Source organism: Lissotriton vulgaris, chromosome 2_1 (assembly GCF_964263255.1).
Source record: "Lissotriton vulgaris chromosome 2_1, aLisVul1.2, whole genome shotgun sequence".
NCBI lineage: Eukaryota > Metazoa > Chordata > Amphibia > Caudata > Salamandridae > Lissotriton > Lissotriton vulgaris.
In genome coordinates this window covers 811,732,560-811,749,845 of record NC_141687.1, presented here as the reverse complement: position 1 = coordinate 811,749,845, position 17,286 = coordinate 811,732,560, and the positions used below count along the sequence as shown (strand labels likewise).

Genomic DNA, 17,286 nt, shown 5'->3' with positions numbered 1-17,286 from the left:
CTCCTCTGCTGGGAGTTCTGCCCTGCCAAGTGATGTTAATTCCAGTTCTAAGCTCTTAGAGGTGGTTTTGCTGCAAAGAAGCCTGAAAATCCACACATCAACCTTCATCGCCTGTTTTTCCCGCAGCAGTCCTGCTGTGCAGTTGAGAAACCAAAGCACCACTGGAGTGCGACCGGAGATACGTTGCAGAGCCTGCTGTGCAGCTGAAAAGATCACCGCAGCCTGAGTCCTGATCATCGTGTCTCTAACTTCCGAGGCACCCGCTCTGACTCCGAAGCAGACCCTGCTGTGCGGCTGAATAAATCACCGGCTTGCGGCTGGGAGAACCAACGCAGCGCCTGTTTTGCCGCCTCTAACGACCGAGCGCAACTGGATTTTCCACGCACTGCACCTGTGCGCCAAGTTCTTCATTGATGTAGTTCAGCAGTAAGCAACAGAGACTGCATGTCCAGTATTCGACGTATTACCTCCCCTGACAGCAAATAATCGATATGTGAAATGTCTAATACCAAATTCGATTCTGTAACTCTTTACTGATCCAAGAGAATAACGCATACATATCTATCAAGGCAGCAAGCCTTAGATGGAAGCATACTGTGCCACTGTACAATTAAAGCCCATAAACAAACACCATCAGAAACGGAGCAAAAATGATTTCTTCAAATTCTCTTAATCGGACAAATGCTTGTGAAGTATGTATGTATATGGTATTTCTGTAGCATAAACCAAGCAAAGCGCGATACATGGGAAAAGACCAGCATACATTCATGGAGTAAGAGGATAGGCTTGGTTGTATATGGTTAATGCATAGTGATGTAGTGTTCGCTAAAGAAGTGTGCGTTCAGCGGTTTCATAATTGGTGTAGCATTGGGGTGGGGTTTCTTATATACACTTCTTAGTCTGTAGTCTGATGGTGTCCTGGTTGCAGGGGTGCTAAGATCCACCAGAGAAGGCAAGCTTATCTTCAAGAAACAGGGGGTGAGGGGTTGTTATGACTTTGTAAATGATGCAGCTGGTGTGGTTGGGAGAGAGTGGGTGAGTGGGGGTAGATATGATAATTTTTAGGTCTCGCCTGAGCCAGCGCATGCGCAGCACAGGCGAGACATTTAGTGAGTGGGCTTTAAAAAGCCGACCACAGCTTTTTGTGTGGCCTAGAGCGTGCGGTTACGCGCACACTTACGAGCAGAGGGCCATCTGGCTTTCCTCTCTCGCCATGGCTCATTAAGTGCATCGCTCGGGGTCACCCTTACAGCCTGCGATTGCGTTCACTTTCATTTTGACGGCTGCATCACTTTCACAGCCGCAAAGCCAATGCTTGTTTTTCCTTTGCATTCAGGTGCCTGTGGTCCTGTTTACTGCCAAAATTTAATTACATCCTGTTTGTTCTTGATAACACAATGTAGAAGAATAGATTGTTGTGACATGAACATGCCTGTGGTAGGCCCGGTGGAAACAGGACATAAAACCACAATTCCACAAGAACAAGGGCAGGCTTATCATTCAGGCATGAATAGCTGCAACCAAGAGAATATTATATTTCCGTGACTTCTTCAGGGCTGAAAAAGTTGCGAATTGCACATTCGGACAGCGACTTGGCACCAGTGTTACTCCGTTCCTCCACCTACAACTCAGGCCCATTCCATTTGAAATTTGCAACTTATTCAGCCCTGAAGAAATCACGGGATCACTCTCATTGGTGACAAAACACATGTTGGCTGGTTGCTTTTTCGTGTTACATTAATTACAATTATTTCAACTTATCATTCTGGTGTGGACCACAGATTCTGTTACTTGACACTGGACATTCCATGACAATACTCTGACCCCAATTACGTGTGCCCGGGACTTTGTTGCTCATCCAATTTTTTGAGGATTCTGGACTCACATAACTACAGGGGTTTTAAGGTGTTTTGCTCCCCCGACCTGGTAGCACCGTACATACACGTAGCTTTGCCAACATACGCAGAAGTAGCTTGAGCGCCATTCTTCCGGTCATTACTAAAAAATCCCTACACCGACACAGTATCTGCCTCTGCATGTTGTCATGTTTGGGAAACTGCTACCCAAACCACTGACATCTGACCCAGGAAGCATATTCTGGACAAATGGTAGAACACAACAAAAACCTTTTTAACTTACACGCATCTGAAATTTATCACAGTCCAATTTTAAGACTGTTCTTTTTAAGTATCATAACTTTAAGCCTGAGAAAGACATATTAAGTGGCAGCCAGGTTTTATCAATTTTAAATTTCCCCACATATGTTATTGTACCCAAAAATGGTCAGTCTTGTACGCATAGCGTATACATGAGATTTATATCCATGGGACCTGTACTTAGGGAGTATATTTGGCAAAGTAGGGCACATGACATTTGTATCTCTAACAATCTTAGATGTAGCCTGGAGACAGCTTTGTGTCTATCACAAGCCTCATGTAATATTAAAAAAGCATTGGCATAGCTAATAGGTCTCGCCTTTGGGACCTTATGAGTGTTTAGCCATGCAACAGTTAATGTTGTTGCAGTAAGGATATTGAGCTTCATATCTAAATACTTATAAGGTCCAAAAGGCGAGACCTATTGGCTATGCCAATGCTTGTTCTTAATGCCTTGGATTAAAAAATGCTGTAGTGTGTAGGATGCCCCTATGAAGTGAAAGTGTGGAGTCTGAGAAGCAATTGAGTAGGGCACTACCATCAGCTTTCTTGAAAAAATGCTTGACTTTCTTTAGAAAATAGAGTTGGCCAACTTTATTTTTTTGGCAAAGTGTTCCTCGAGGGTGAGGAGGGTAACCAGGGTAAATCCAACTGACTTGGCATTCAGTGAAAGTTGGAGTTTGAGGCTGTCAAATTTAATTATCATTGAACTAAGTTTGCACTGTATCTTGATTACTGAGATAGAATAACATTATCCTTCAGGTAAAGTAAACTAAAAAAACATACAGAACAAGCTGCCAAATCATTCAAAAAATAAGTTTCCATCTACAAACATGATACTGTCTGAAGCTTAATGAAACTCCAATGTGCTTTGTGGGAATATTACATATGTTATTTCATATGACATTTCTAAAGGTTCATGCTTCTTTTAACCACACATACCACTGCCTGAATCAAAAAACAAACCATGGACAGACAAAATATTCTAGAATAAAAACAAAGATGCAAACAGGTCAAAGAACCACATGCTTCTGAAACAAAGGAAATAGAACATTTCTCTCAGCTTTTGACACTTTATAAAAAAACATGTCAACGCCTTTCAAAAAAGTGCATTAGAAATAGCTTACTGATTTTACATCAACAAAAGTAGATTTCTTGTTATGGAAGAAAATGATTGGTTAAAGAGGATCACTTTTGTGGAGAAGAGAGTAAAGATCAAAATGCGGTGATAGAAAATCGTTTTTTAGACGATTCAGTTCTCAAAGAGTTCTAAAGCTGTGAGGTAATTATCACTCCAAGAAAGACCAAACAGTAAATAATACACAGAAGTGACCTACCCGCAAGTAAGCAATGACGAACGTCAGCATGTATCCACGTTGTCCATTATCTTCTCCTGCTGCCAGGCCTCTGCAATTGTGACAGTGAATTGTTAAACAACCATCATGGCCATATTTACTTAACCATTAGTGACATTAAAAAATATGGCTTTAATTGCTGAAGAAAATATTCAACATTGAAAGTTGTTAATTCTCTCCATACCTAATTACTCAAAAACAGATACGTAATAAGAAAGTGGAGGGTAATTCTGCACACAAAATAGAATATTCGAGTTCCATTCAATTTCAGAGGATCTCATTACAAGTTGAGTGGGACAGATTGGGGGTATTTACCACTCCTAGTAAATACCATTACACTAGGGTAAGGTATTTAACCGGTGTGGTAAATACCTCCTATCCGGAGTCATCAACTTGGAAATGAGCCATAACATGTAAAATTGGTATTTAACACACACAATTACACATATTTGTCCTATTTTCCAGGCCTTCTCCGAAGGTAAGTTTTGGCATGTTCAATCTGCTGGAATCAAACAATGGAAAACTGTGAGGGTTTGAAATTATCACACAACCATGCTTGAACAGGTATTGGAATTTAACCCTGAACTTGTAATGAGTGCAGAAGACTTCAAATTTACTTTTGGTGCTACATCCCTTCAGCACCAGCATTGTTAGTGCTGTGATTTTACAATTTGTATCTGCTATTAAGTATAACGTTTTAGAAGTCATTTTCATGCTTGTGATATAGACTTGCCACAAGTCTACATGTATACTACTTTTTCTTTTGCGATGATCTCCTGCTATGCAATGTTTATGCTGATTCGAAAATTTCGACTCGCAATGAGTCAACATGTATACTACTGTTATTTCTTTTGTGATTTCCCTTCCACCTATATTGTAAAGCGCTCTGATGCCTTCGGGTCTGGCTATAAATTAAATAAATAAATATTAGATAACATCCACTATATTGAAAGTAGTCCATAACAATGCTTTAAACATCATAACTACTTTTCAAATTTGAAAATGACAAAATCACAGACTAGGTAGTCAGGTAATAAAATCAAATATTACATATTTTTTTATAAACTGCATTTTAAAGTATACTGTACACAATGTAATGCACAAAAAATGGCACGCATGTAAGGGAATGCTGGAGCACATTCTATATTAGTATGACTTTGTGTATTCAAAGTGAAACTCAAACTTTTACTAATGTCTCGCCTTCACAAATACTGCAACCATATAACCTCACCTACTGACTATCTACCCTTTCAGGACGACTAGTAATCCAATGTTTCTACTTAAAAACCTCGAATCGGTACAGGTGACAAAAGAGAAACGAAGAGCAGTGAGGCATAAAGAGGAATGCGAGGAAAGAGAAATAGCCTTGGCAGCAAGGCTTTTCAAATGTTATAAACTGTTCCAGGAATCATAGTACTTTAAAGTGAAAACAAAAAACTAAAGGATGAAAAAGAACCTCAACAATAAGGGAGGAAAGGGAGGGTTAAATGGGTGAAAAGGAAGACTAAAAGGGAAAAAACAGGGAGTTGAGGGGAAAGGAGTATTTGAAAGTCTGTAAGAATCCAATGGTCCTGGAATAACATTAGCTAAGAATGGAGCGGAAGCAGGGCCTAAACAAGTATGCTGTTAATAAATATCTGAATTAGAATGAACCCAGGCACACATTGAAATCTCTGAAAATGTGTGGGGCCAAGTACAGCTTTTGGGTATAAAGGTAAAATTAATCTTAGTTATTTGGGTGACAGTCGCGCTATATAAGTATGCCTACATACATACATATTCAGGTGGTGTTTCAAGGCAAGGAGAGATGTTTTTGTAGCTGCACCACTTTGTAAAGGATGAAGGTAATTTTGAAGGCAATGCACCCTGAGACGAGAATGAAGAGGCAGGGGCTTGTTGGGATGGAAAAGTCCCACGCATGGTGATGGACATGTACCCTTGCCAGAGTCCCCCCCAACTGCAATGCATCTTGATCCCTGGCGCATATTTTGTTGTCAAGGGTGAACACAGATCATGCCTGTGCGCCATGACCTATACCCATCTCACAGAGTGTGTGGCTTTTGGATGGGGAGGACTGAAAATACTACAGGGGTTCTGCCCACATCACCCTCCCATACCTGGGCAAGGAGCATCAAAAAGATGAAAAAGTAGAAAAGATGATACTGAGGGATTAATTCAACATTTAATTTTGAACAAGAAAAAAATTAATTATCCTGTTCTGTACAACTTAATGTATAGAGGTTACTAATCACAAATTTCTAAAGACATATAGACATGTTACAGGAAAAAAGTGACGCACAGAAACATATATATATATAGAGAGAAAGGACATATCACCAATATACAATACAATTAAATATATACAAATCACAATTACAATATATACAATACATATACATATACAAAAGTGTACCCAACGAAAGATCTAACGAAAGACCTATCTCAAAATATACACTCCTAATTTCAAGTGATATATATCTGCCAAGGAGATCCTCACAGCGCCTGAGATGCAAATTCTCTCAAAAGACTATTTTGTGTAAGGCGCATGAATTTAAACAAACACGAATAGACAATAAAGGGACTCCTTAACACAATGGTGTCGACGCAGTCGCGGTCGCGTTTCCGCCAGTTGTATCTTTATGGCTTCATCAGGACAGGGCACTTAGAGTTAATAGCGATTAATCTACAGCTCACACAAAGGGGTAGAAAACGATGTACTCCTCTGGGCCACAGATCCACAACACTTACAAGTCAAACACCCGTGCCCACTTGTTGGTTCGAGGCGCAAGGATGTCGGTAAACCCACTTAACAGTTAAAACGAGGCAGGAAAAACTCGCTCCAAGACCGGGAGGCCAAAGTCACTTAATCCATCCACGGTGCTCCAGCAGCAGCAAACCTCCTCATAAGCCCGTTGGATGGGGACGGGCACCTAAAGCTCATGGTGGTGAAAGGCTACTAACTTTGCCAGTAATTAAGCAACACAAGGGCGGTGGTGGCAGCATATTGTGTAGTGATCAGTAGAAGAGAACAGGCTTTTGTTTGCCTATGTCACTGGAGTGAGGCCTATAGGCTCACTGATGTACAGTTTGGCTGCTGTGTGCTTAAATCACCCTTGACCTACACCAGGTTAGCAGTTAGTGCTATGCACTGTGTGTGTGTTATATGCATGCCTGACTACAGACCAGACTGTCGAGGCAGTAGTGTTTGGTAAACGTGTGCAGAGATGACCATGTTGCAGCTGACATCCAGGATGGGGACTCCGCAAGCTAATGCAGTGGTCACAGCCTTGGCATGAGCCCACAAGCCCTCAGGGGGGTGCTTCTTGGCCAATGCGTAGCAGATCTTAATGCAGAACACAACCCATCAGGAGATGGCTAGTTTCTGCATGACTCTTACGTTCTCTGCTCCGACAAACCAAATGAAGAGCTGATCATCCACCGGTGTTTATCGGTGAGATCAATGTAGAATGACAATGCTATTTTTGGGTCCGGTCGAAGACTCTCCTCTTTAGAAGGGTGAGGCAGAGCAAAGAAGGTTGGCAACATGATGCTTTGACCGACATGAAAAGGTGTCCCCACCTTTGGCAGGAAGGAGGCATGGGTACAAAGGACCAATTGGTCTGGGAAGAAGTTGGTGTATAGAGAATGCACAGAGTGCCTGAAATTCACTGACCCTAGAGGCCAACGTAATGGCCACTAAGCAAACTGTTAATGGTCTAAAGGCGCAGAGGGCAACTGTGCATTGGCTCGAAAAGCAAACAGATCGAAAATGTTAGAACCAAATTAAGGTCCCATTGGGGCAAAATGAAGGGCTTTGGGGGAAACATATGTTAGAGTCCCTTTAACAAGGAGGTCACAATTAGTGGCTTGAATATAGAGGGCTGGTCCAGAAACCTAAGAAAGCCGATATGACTGAAAGAGGTCCGGTAAATGAGCGCAAAGCAAAGCCTTGCCAGGCTAACAATAACAAAAACAAGACTTCGTGCAAAGAGGCACAGAGGGCATCAACATATTTGGCAGTACATCAAGCCACAAAATTGTCCAAATGGCAGGCCTATACGGTCTTATTGGAGAGAGGCCTGGATGCCAGAATGACTTTGCAGACTTATGTAGAGGACAAAGACTGTCAGTTGTTCCCACACAATCTCCATGCATGAAGGTGAAGCATGCATGTTTAGGTGCAGGACCCTGTCCTGTTTCTATCACAGGAGATCCTCCCGAAGGGGCAGCCTGATCAGTTGATCGATGCTTATGCTCAGGAGTTTGGGATACTATACTCTCCATGCTCAATCCGCAGCCACAACAATGACTTGAGAACTCGGGCAGGAGTCATATTGGTGAAAGGTATAGAGGAGGCCTGATTTCCACTCAAGACTAAATGTGGAGCAGAGTTAAAGCAGCCTTGGAAACTCCAGCACAGAACTGCTGATACTGCATGTTCTCGGTGGTAGCAAAAATATCTAATCAATGTTTTCCTCAGTCACAGAAGTAACCTTGCACCACCTCTCATCCATGATCCGAGAGACATTGATGGCGGAGTAGGTCTGCCCTACTGTTCAGACAGCCTGCTAGGTGTTTTACAACCAGGAAAATGTCCTGTCTTTCGATGAGGAGCAGTGCCTCGTGGCAAAGGGTTCATGATCCCAACCACCATGTTTGTTTCAGTACCACATGGTGGTGAACACCGAGACTAACCTTACCATTGTGGCAAGTGAAGAAGGCCTTCAATGCCAAGCGGATCGCTCTCAACTCCAACAAGTTGATGTGAAGCTGAGTCCTCTGATCTCCACCTCTCCCTGATGGCCGCCCCAACCCGCCCCAACCCAGAAGTGATACATGTCACCACTGTGAGCTCTGGGTGGGGAAGGGAGAGGGGTCTGCTGCTGACAATCAGAGTTTGTCAGCCACCACTGCAGATCTTTTGCAGTGCCCTTCGATATCTAGGCCAGGTCGAAGAGATTTTCCCTGATGCTGCACTCACTTGGACTTCAGGACCAACGGCAGAAGCTGCATATACCAGCAGACACGTGTTGTTAGGAGGATGCAGGAGGCCATGAGGCCCAGCAGCCTCCGAATGAACCTTGCGGAACAGGGCAGACTAAACTACCAAGCCAATTCTTCACCAGAAAGGAGACAAGCTACCGGGGACCGGTTTCTGGCATTTCAGCCGTCTTCGGCCCGGCTTGCTTGAATCCTGATGGTGCAGTGAGAAAGGGTAGCTTGTTTCCTTCCCAGTATAAGAATTGGCTTTGTAGTTTGGTCTGCCCTGTTCCCATGATGCACTGGGCCAGGGTCAGACTAATTTGCAGATAGCCAAGTTCTGAGCTGGGATGGTGTAGTGAGCTAAAAAACGGTGATGATTCAAGCCCTGATCTTTGGACTGGGTAAGAGTGGTCTGCTTAATTCAGACACTCTGTTCATCACCACCCCCTTTTCTGAATCATTTTTGTCCACCATAAGCGTGGAAGGGTATACTCAGATGTGAGTCCCTAGCTCATTGCACCATCAGGATTCAAGCAAGCCGGGCCGAAGACGGCTGAAATGCCAGAAACCGATCAAAAAAACCCGGTAGCTTGTTTCCTTCCCAGTATAAGAATTGGCTTGGTAGTTTGGTCTGCCCTGTTCCCATGATGCACTGGGCCAGGGTCAGACTAATTTGCATATAGCCAAGTTCTGAGCTGGGATGGTGCAGTGAGCTAAAAAACGGTGATGGATCAAGCCCTGATCTTTGGACTGGGTAAGAGTGGTCTGCTTAATTCAGACACTCTGTTCATCACCACCCCCTTTTCTGAATCTACTTCTGATGTTGGCACCATCTTGATTGCTTATTTGGTCAAAAGAACCTACACTTTCCAACGCGTGGTCCTCAATCAGCTGGTCCAAGGATGATGACATGGGTGGAGGGGTTTATGTAAATGTTGAAGCACCCATTTGTTCGGGAGGATGGACTGCCATCGGGGTAGGTGGTGCTTGACTCTTCCGCCAACTGGTTGTCTGTGATGGTGAGAGGGTAAACTCCAGGGGTTTGGAGGAAGTGGTTCCTGTGGGCAGCGGGTTGGCGGTCTGGGCAGATCTCTGGCCTTGGGTCCCTCAGGGCTTGTAGGGACTGCGTCCGTGAACACAAAAAAACTTAGGAGCCTGTTGGCCATGGTGGCAGGGTGAAAATGGACGCAGTTGGGGCATAACTGGGGCTAGCACTGGGGCTGTGGAGAGTCCCAGCGACTGGGCTGTGGCCCTACTGTCCTTAAGTGTTCAAGCCTCATCACCAAAAAGGCAAGTGTCATTGAAGAGCATGTTAGGACATCCCTCGAGAACCCAGTAGACCTCAGCCACGCATGGTGACAGTGTGCTACTAACAAAGCAATCGCTCTGCCTAGCAAGTCGGTCGTATCCTGTGCGCAGCATATGGTGAACCTTGCTGCGTCCCTGCCATTGATAATAGCCTAGGTCAGGATGGCATGGACCTCCTCTGATTCGATAGGCAGCATTTGCGCAATCGAATCCTAAACTGTGTGGGAATACCAGCCCAAGAAGCACACAGCGTTCACCAACCAGAGTGCAAGGCTGTAGAAATAAAACATCCTGTTGCTGAAGGTGTCCAGCCTCTTGGATTCCCTCTCCAGATGTGTGGTAGAGAACGCACCTGGGTTAAGTTAGGACATGGAGACTTGCACAACCAGACTCTATGGCTGGGGTGCTGGGTGAGGAAATCTGTGTCCCCAGGAACGGGGCGATGGCGGGAGGAGTTTGTCCTGTGCACATGAACCCCAGTGCTGAGATTGGCACATGCCCCAAGCAGGATGTCCATGAGGGCTTCATTTAAAGGGAGTAGAGGGTCTGTGGGGGCATCTCTCGGATGCAGCACCTCTGTCAATACATTTGTCCTGACTGCCAATAGGGTATAACAATGGGGTTGAAGTCGTTGGAACAGACTCCTGGGAATGTCCTGGTCTTGCAACCGGAGCGGATACGGATCAGAGAACGGATCTAAAAGGCCCCACTGACACAAAGGGAAAACACACGTAGGAATTCAGTAGGACACCTGCCGAACACATGAAGCCCGAAGGCACTACAGAGGGTTCGGCCCACCCAATTATGAGGTGCTTGCCCTCATAAAACTCCTTTAACTCGTTAGGTGTTGCTCTGGGAAATTCTGAAAGGTGCAGAGTGGTCCCAGACTCAATACTCTGCAGCTGACGAGTGGGGCCTACATCTGTGGCGTCGTTCCTGAGCCTCTGCCATAGACTCGGACCGGCGCAGGCAAGTCGAGCAGTGCTTAGACTTTTTGATTTTTTATTCACCTTACCGGACAACCACTTCAAGCATGTTGATGAGCACCAGGAAAGGCTCTGTTAACAGGCCCGGGACCTTATGCGCTACCAGGAGCGTCACAGAGTTGTCTGGCGTTGGGTGACCAAGAGCTTCAGGGCATGCTGCCAAACCGCCTTTGGATTCATGTCATGACACTAGGGACATGTCTTGGGGTTGTGGCCCATCTCCAGGCACCAGAGGTAAACAAGGAATGGGTCGATCACAGACAAAGGAACCACAGGGCTTAAACTCTACAGGTTTTTTTCAGAGGACGTCCCTATTTGCACACTGGGATCTTAAAGCACAAAAGAGTATAATACAATGTAGCAAAATTAGTCAAAATATTGGACTCGGCTAGCTCTCTTTGGATTTGTGCTGATGGTGTAGAACGAAAAAGCACGCTGGGGTGGCAATTATATGGCCATCACCCCGGTCACCTCGGGCGTGTACGATGCCGAACTGATCAATGTCAACCGGTGCACAGACGTACTGCTCAAGATTTCTCTGATCCAGCCTGCAGCGTGGGGAATAGGCTCAGGTAAGCAATATGCAACTATAAGTCTCTATCAGATACACTTATGACTGTGCTTCTTATCCATGTGGGAACCTTTAGTCACTCCTGTTGGCCTGTACTGTAGGATTATCAGATTTGGAGTCTCTCCTGCTGTGACAGATTGCTTTCTAGAAGAAGGGCGGGACAGAGGAGAGGACACTTCAAAAGGAAGCAGACTCCCAACATAAACTTCAAAGACTCAGACTCTAAACCACATTTGGTGTCTGGAAATGGACTAGAAGAAGAAGATATTGAGGCATCCAAACCTGCAAATCAGGCTGTATGAGACGTCTGCCTGTGAACAAGACTGGCAGTTAAGACCTAACAGTCTTCAGCTGGGTGAGGGGACATCCCCCCCTTAAATCCAAGACCACCTGCTCCTGGAGCCTGAAGCTCCAGTGTCTGCCTGCTCCAGTGTCTGCCTGCTTACGAAGACCAGTGTACCCTTTGAAGAAGAAGAGAGCGCTGGAGGGAGCAAGGCCCATTGGGAGATATTGGCAACTAAATCTCTAAAGCGAGGGGTTAGGAGACAACTTTTGCACCTATCAGCTCGTATACAAACAACAAACGTGGTGGCTATGCCTTAATTGCACATCTATGGTTTTAAACAGTTGAGAATAAAGTTGTTGTACACAATGTTATCCAGTGACAAATGAGGTGCTTTTGTGGTATTGTACACCTCGCCACCTGGACTGTTTGAGTCACCCACAGGAAGTTCTTCAGCTTCCCTAACACATTAGATTGTACCAGACGTTGTGGGAACTGACGAAAAGAATAAATAATGCACAGCAAATAATCTTTTGGACTTTGGTGTGCTTAATGACCCTTTGATATACTATGATTAATGGACTTCATGTGTGTGCTTTGGTACACCTATCAGTAAATTTATAAACATAAATACCTCTAAATACCATTGATCACACTGTTTCTTTTTCGCTAAAAATATCCTTTTTTTTTACTTTGGGCAATAAATTATTTTTGTTGTTTACTTCAAACGTTTTTTAGTGGTGTTTGGCGTTCCCTACATCAAATCTATTTACACATCTCCTTTTATCTTATTGGCACATGAAAACATTTATATACAAAAACACTTGTATATAAAGCATATACATAAATATAACATTTAGACAAACCCAAAAATTAGACAAAATGTTTTGCACAATATTTGACAAGACTCACTAAACAATTATGTTTCACTCACATGTTATTTTTGCGCAAACTAATTTGTCAAATTACTTGTATAGTCCTATGCTATTTGAAAACTACAATATATACTGGGACCACATATGCCTAGGTCCTCAGCATGTCCTAATTTCAAGGTCTTGTATAGGGTTGGAGGTAATTTGCACAAGATGTTGTGAGAGAACATAAAAGTTTCCACTTGACTGCCCAAACGGGGTCAAAGTCTCTTTATCCTAGCTTGATCCGAGCCACTATCTATTTGATGCCAACACGTTTCGACCATATGTGGATGGGACCAGACGCTCCTTATCATAAAGGTCTTCTTCAGGGCTGTATCTTATTTCTGGTAGGACATCTTTTTTTACCCGTTGACGCTGAGGTGCACCCACTCTACTCTTCTTGCCATACGTTTGGGGGTTCCGTTTCTCCAATTATACTGTTCTGAAGATTTTTTTTTTTTGGTAGGCAGAGGACCTATGGAATCTGTTCTTCCAATATTTGTGCTTTTGTTGGTGCTTATACTTTCCATAAAGTTGGAGGCGCTCTCCTTTCCTAATGCGGCTGCCTCGGTTCTTTGGCGTCCTCGTCGTCCTTCGGGAATGCCGGTAGTGACGTAAAACCTGGTACACCTATTAGGTCATAGCCTGTGTGTGGCGAGAAGTCGCTGACCTTGTATACCCTAAGGGACTTCCATAAAAAGGACAGTTTTGCAAATGAGGCCATAGCCCGTATGTGGAGTGAGGACGCTGGCTCCATATGCTAGGTGAGGCCACTGGGAAAAAGGCAAGGAAAATAGTCAGGCTGAGAACATTGTTGAGAGGCAGAGGCCACCAAAGTAACCCGAGCAGACATAAGCCCCAACAGAGGATCGGCACCAGAAGTGTCGAATTCCCAACCACCTCAATGGGGAGGATCCAGTTTGAAGGTCTTGCTGGTGTGCATAAGGCAGATTAACAGGTCAGGAGCCCCAGCGAAATTTGACTGCCATATAGTGCTGGAATACTTTTGACTTTAATTGGAGTCAGAGTGCAACTCCAGGGACCCGGGCTACTAGTGTGGCTTAACCGGAATGTCTCCTATAGTGAATGGAGAATAACCACTACCAGGACTGAGTAATTGCCAATTGAAACACTAGGGCCCTGAGCTCGGGGCACTGTGTGTATTATCTGTGAATGCCCTATTTTACTTTTTGTTGATATATAAATACTCCTTTCTCACAAAAGCCAGTATTTGACTGGACAATCATTTATTGCTGCTATTAAGTGTATTTTGAGTAGTGAGCCTGTGTTCCCACAACAGTATCTTCTTCCAGAGAAGGCTTAGAATGCCAACACACTCTAGCACTGCGAGTAAAGTGCTGAAGTGGTTCTTCGCCCAGTTGATCGAGATCTATAGAAGGTCTGTTCCTGGGACATTGGGAGTAAAAGGCCTAAAATCCCATGGTTGAGTCCAGTAACTCCTGCTTGCCCAATGACCTTCTCAGCAGGGTTCTGACAGGGACTATTCACAAACTGCACTTTGTAGCACGTTAAGTAGAACTACAATTGCACTAGTAAATGCCATTCACAAACGTACTTGCAAAGGTCTCTGCGCCATCTATGTGGTGGTTCCCGCGATGTGTATAGAGCTCTCCACATATGTATACGTTGCAGAAGTTATTGTGGGAAAGAGGAGGGGATTCACTGGAAAATACTTACTACTAAATGGGAGGGGATTGGGAAAGGCTAAGGAAGGATTTAGGAGGGAGAGGCAAATATCAACACCAACCCACAAAAGAGTAAGGCCATTGCTATTCATAAACCAGACTACAAAGTTTCTATAGCCAAAAAAGGTCCCACAACGTAAATGTTTTCCAGCCCAGCTTTGGAGTAAGCCCATCACCACAAATATACATAAATATATTTAAGAGTTAGATTTAATTAAAAATTAAAAATGTAATAGTCAACTTTTTTTATATAATTAAACAAACTTTTAAGAAAAATATTTAAATAAAAATAAAGCAATGTTTTAATAACATTTACTAAATAATAATGAAATATAAAAATGCTAGGGTGGGATTTTTTTTGAAATTTGATTTGGCGAGTTAATATGCTGTAACATTTTCTTTTTTTTAATTCTAAATTAATAATTATTTTTAATTTAAATATTTAATGTATATTGCTAACTTAATTTTCAATTTTATCTTAAATTAAAATATTAATATTTCTTTTAATAATTATTAAGCATTATTATTTTTTCCTATATGTTACCATAGGGAGGTCTCTGTCCTGGTGGTAGAGACCTTCAACTAGAGCTGAGAAAGGGTTACAAGTTGTAACTTCACACTAGTAAATCCTGTTATAGCAGGCTCCACTGTCAGTTTTGAGGCAGTGGAGACATGTAAGTCTGCACCAAGTAGTACATTTACACTCGGAAATAGTGAATAAAGAAAAGAAAAAAAGTGTGCAGTTCCTTCAAGGTGCAGTACTAAGTTTACACATGACTAAATCTACACGTGTAAATTTATCTTTTTGACTAGGCAAGCGCATGATGCAGAAAAAAACTGATTTCGAAAGGAAGAGTCACTTGTATTGTAATAGGCGACTAAAAACTATGAGTCAAATGAAGGAAGCACATTTGTACTAGCAGAACATGCAGTTAACAAAATTACAGGACGTGCAAAGCCAGAAAATTCTTTCTGACTAGTAATAGGACTTTTGAAATCCTATCCAAATCATAAATAGGAGAGGGAGTGAATGAGGTGCCCCCCTCCTATTACAGGTTCAGGAAGGAATGTATCGATGATCTATGACAACAATAGTGGTTGCAAAAAACTGATGAGTTATCAACCCCAGAATTGGGGTGGTAACTGATTCAAAAAGGTGACGGTAATGCTGTTCCCCTTAGGACACCTTCCCCTTTGTTAATCAGTCTGTAAATTACTCTTTATTCTATTAATTAAAATAAAAAAAAAACAGGAATAATAGTGTCCAAGTACAAAATACTGTTCAGCTTCTCCAAGGATAAATAATATTTAATGACCAATTGATTAAATGTCAGTTTCGGGTTTATCCAGATTCTAGGCTACCTTAATAGTAGACCTCCAGCCAAAAGATCTCAAATATAACTGACGCCTAGTTCTTCATGCACAATAAAGGAAGCTGTTGATTGAGGTACTGTTAACAGCCTATGGGAAATGCATTTTCATTTGTTAGACCTGGCATCTTTGGTGTGGTTTCCCCTGTCTTTTGGCCTCTGCCTCCTGTATTTTTGATGCTGTGCTGGATTCAGTTGTGCTGGTTTAGATGCTTTGGGCACTTTGCCACTGCTGATCAGTATCAAAGTGCAAGTGCTCCCTGTGTAAATTGTGATTGTAATTGGCTCTCCATGATTGACATATTTGAATCACCAATAAGTCCCTAGTAAAGTGCACTGAGTGGGCCAGGGCTGGGGATACAAATGCTAATAGTGGGCCTGCAGCACTGATTGTCCCACCCACATGTGTAGCCCTAAAATGGCGTCTCAGGCATGTCACTGCAGTGCCTGTGTGCAGTCTGTGAACTGCCATGTCCACCTGGTCAATGTCCCCACTAACCAGGCCTAACCCTCCCCTTTCTGTGCACATTGGTCACCCCCATGGAAGGCCCAAGGTACCCCCTTGAGCAAGGTGCAATGTATGTGAAAGGTAGAGCATGTACTAGTGCAGGTAACATGCTCTGGTAGTGAATGACAGCCATTTTTGTTTTTCACTATTGTAAGGCTACCTTGCCCATAGGCTATTATGGAGAATGCTGGGTACAGTGGCTACCAGCATATCTTCCCATAGGAGCAAGGTAGGACATAAAAGTCTGGTATCCCTGAACTCAGAATTTAATAACACAACTTTTTGGATAAGTTGTTTTTAAATCATGTGTTTGAGAACTGCACTGTTAGAAAGTGGCTATTCTCTTGTCTGACCTCTCTGTGTGCCTTGGCCTGTTTGTGAATGGACTGTCTGGTTTGTTAGTGGCAGGGGCTGGGTGGCTCCCAGAGGCGGAGTGGGCCATCCCTGGGCTGAATAGCTCCATCTGCATCTAGAGTGGTGGGAGGGGGTAGCACCTGGGCCTCAATCGGGCTGTGCCTGCCTTCCACAATGCTGGCTCCACCTCCTGCTGGGCGGCTGACAACCATGCCCCTCTCTCTGAAAGGAAAGAATAGGCCAGGAAAACAAAGTGCTCAAGGAACACCCAGAACTGGTTCAGACCGGGCTCAGAGCCCTCCTGCACAAAGGGAACAAATACTTTTAGGGGTAGAAGTATAGGACCCAAGACTACAGAAAATTAGATCATCCTAAAATCAAGAAGGAACCTCTGCTAAGGAGAAAGCTGGAAGACTGAAGAAGGAAGACTGTCCTGCTGTTGCTTTGCTAGACTGACCTGCTGTTGCTTTGCTGCCAAGGAGAGGGGAAGGACTTTGCTTTGTGCTGTGTCCCCATGCTTGAAGGAATTTACAAGGGACTGAAGAAAAGCTGGCTCCCTGTTAAGAAGTCCCAGGAACAAAAGGACTTCACCCTCAGCTTTCCTGAACTCTGCTGAGAGAGTTCTGCCCTTCCTAGAGTGCTTGGGCTAGTTGTAGTGCCTCTGGAAGTTGCACCTGTGTAGGGATGCTGGAAACCAAGATTTTAAAGACTTTCTGCAAGTTTAAACGCATCGCTTGCTTGCGGAGCGCATCCCCGTCAGTGCGAGGAAATTCCAGCCGCTACGAAGGCCGA

The 17,286-nt window shown here is 43.7% G+C and overlaps 1 protein-coding gene across 1 annotated transcript in view; it reads right to left on the bottom strand.

Moving 5' to 3' along the window:
* AGPS (alkylglycerone phosphate synthase) overlaps positions 1–17,286 on the bottom strand; it is a 760,022-nt gene that overhangs the window by 171,650 nt on the left and 571,086 nt on the right. The window contains exon 15 of the mRNA XM_086956197.1: positions 3,494–3,563. Coding sequence (XP_086812323.1) covers positions 3,494–3,563 — 70 coding nt within the window. The remainder of the gene's footprint in view (positions 1–3,493; positions 3,564–17,286) is intronic.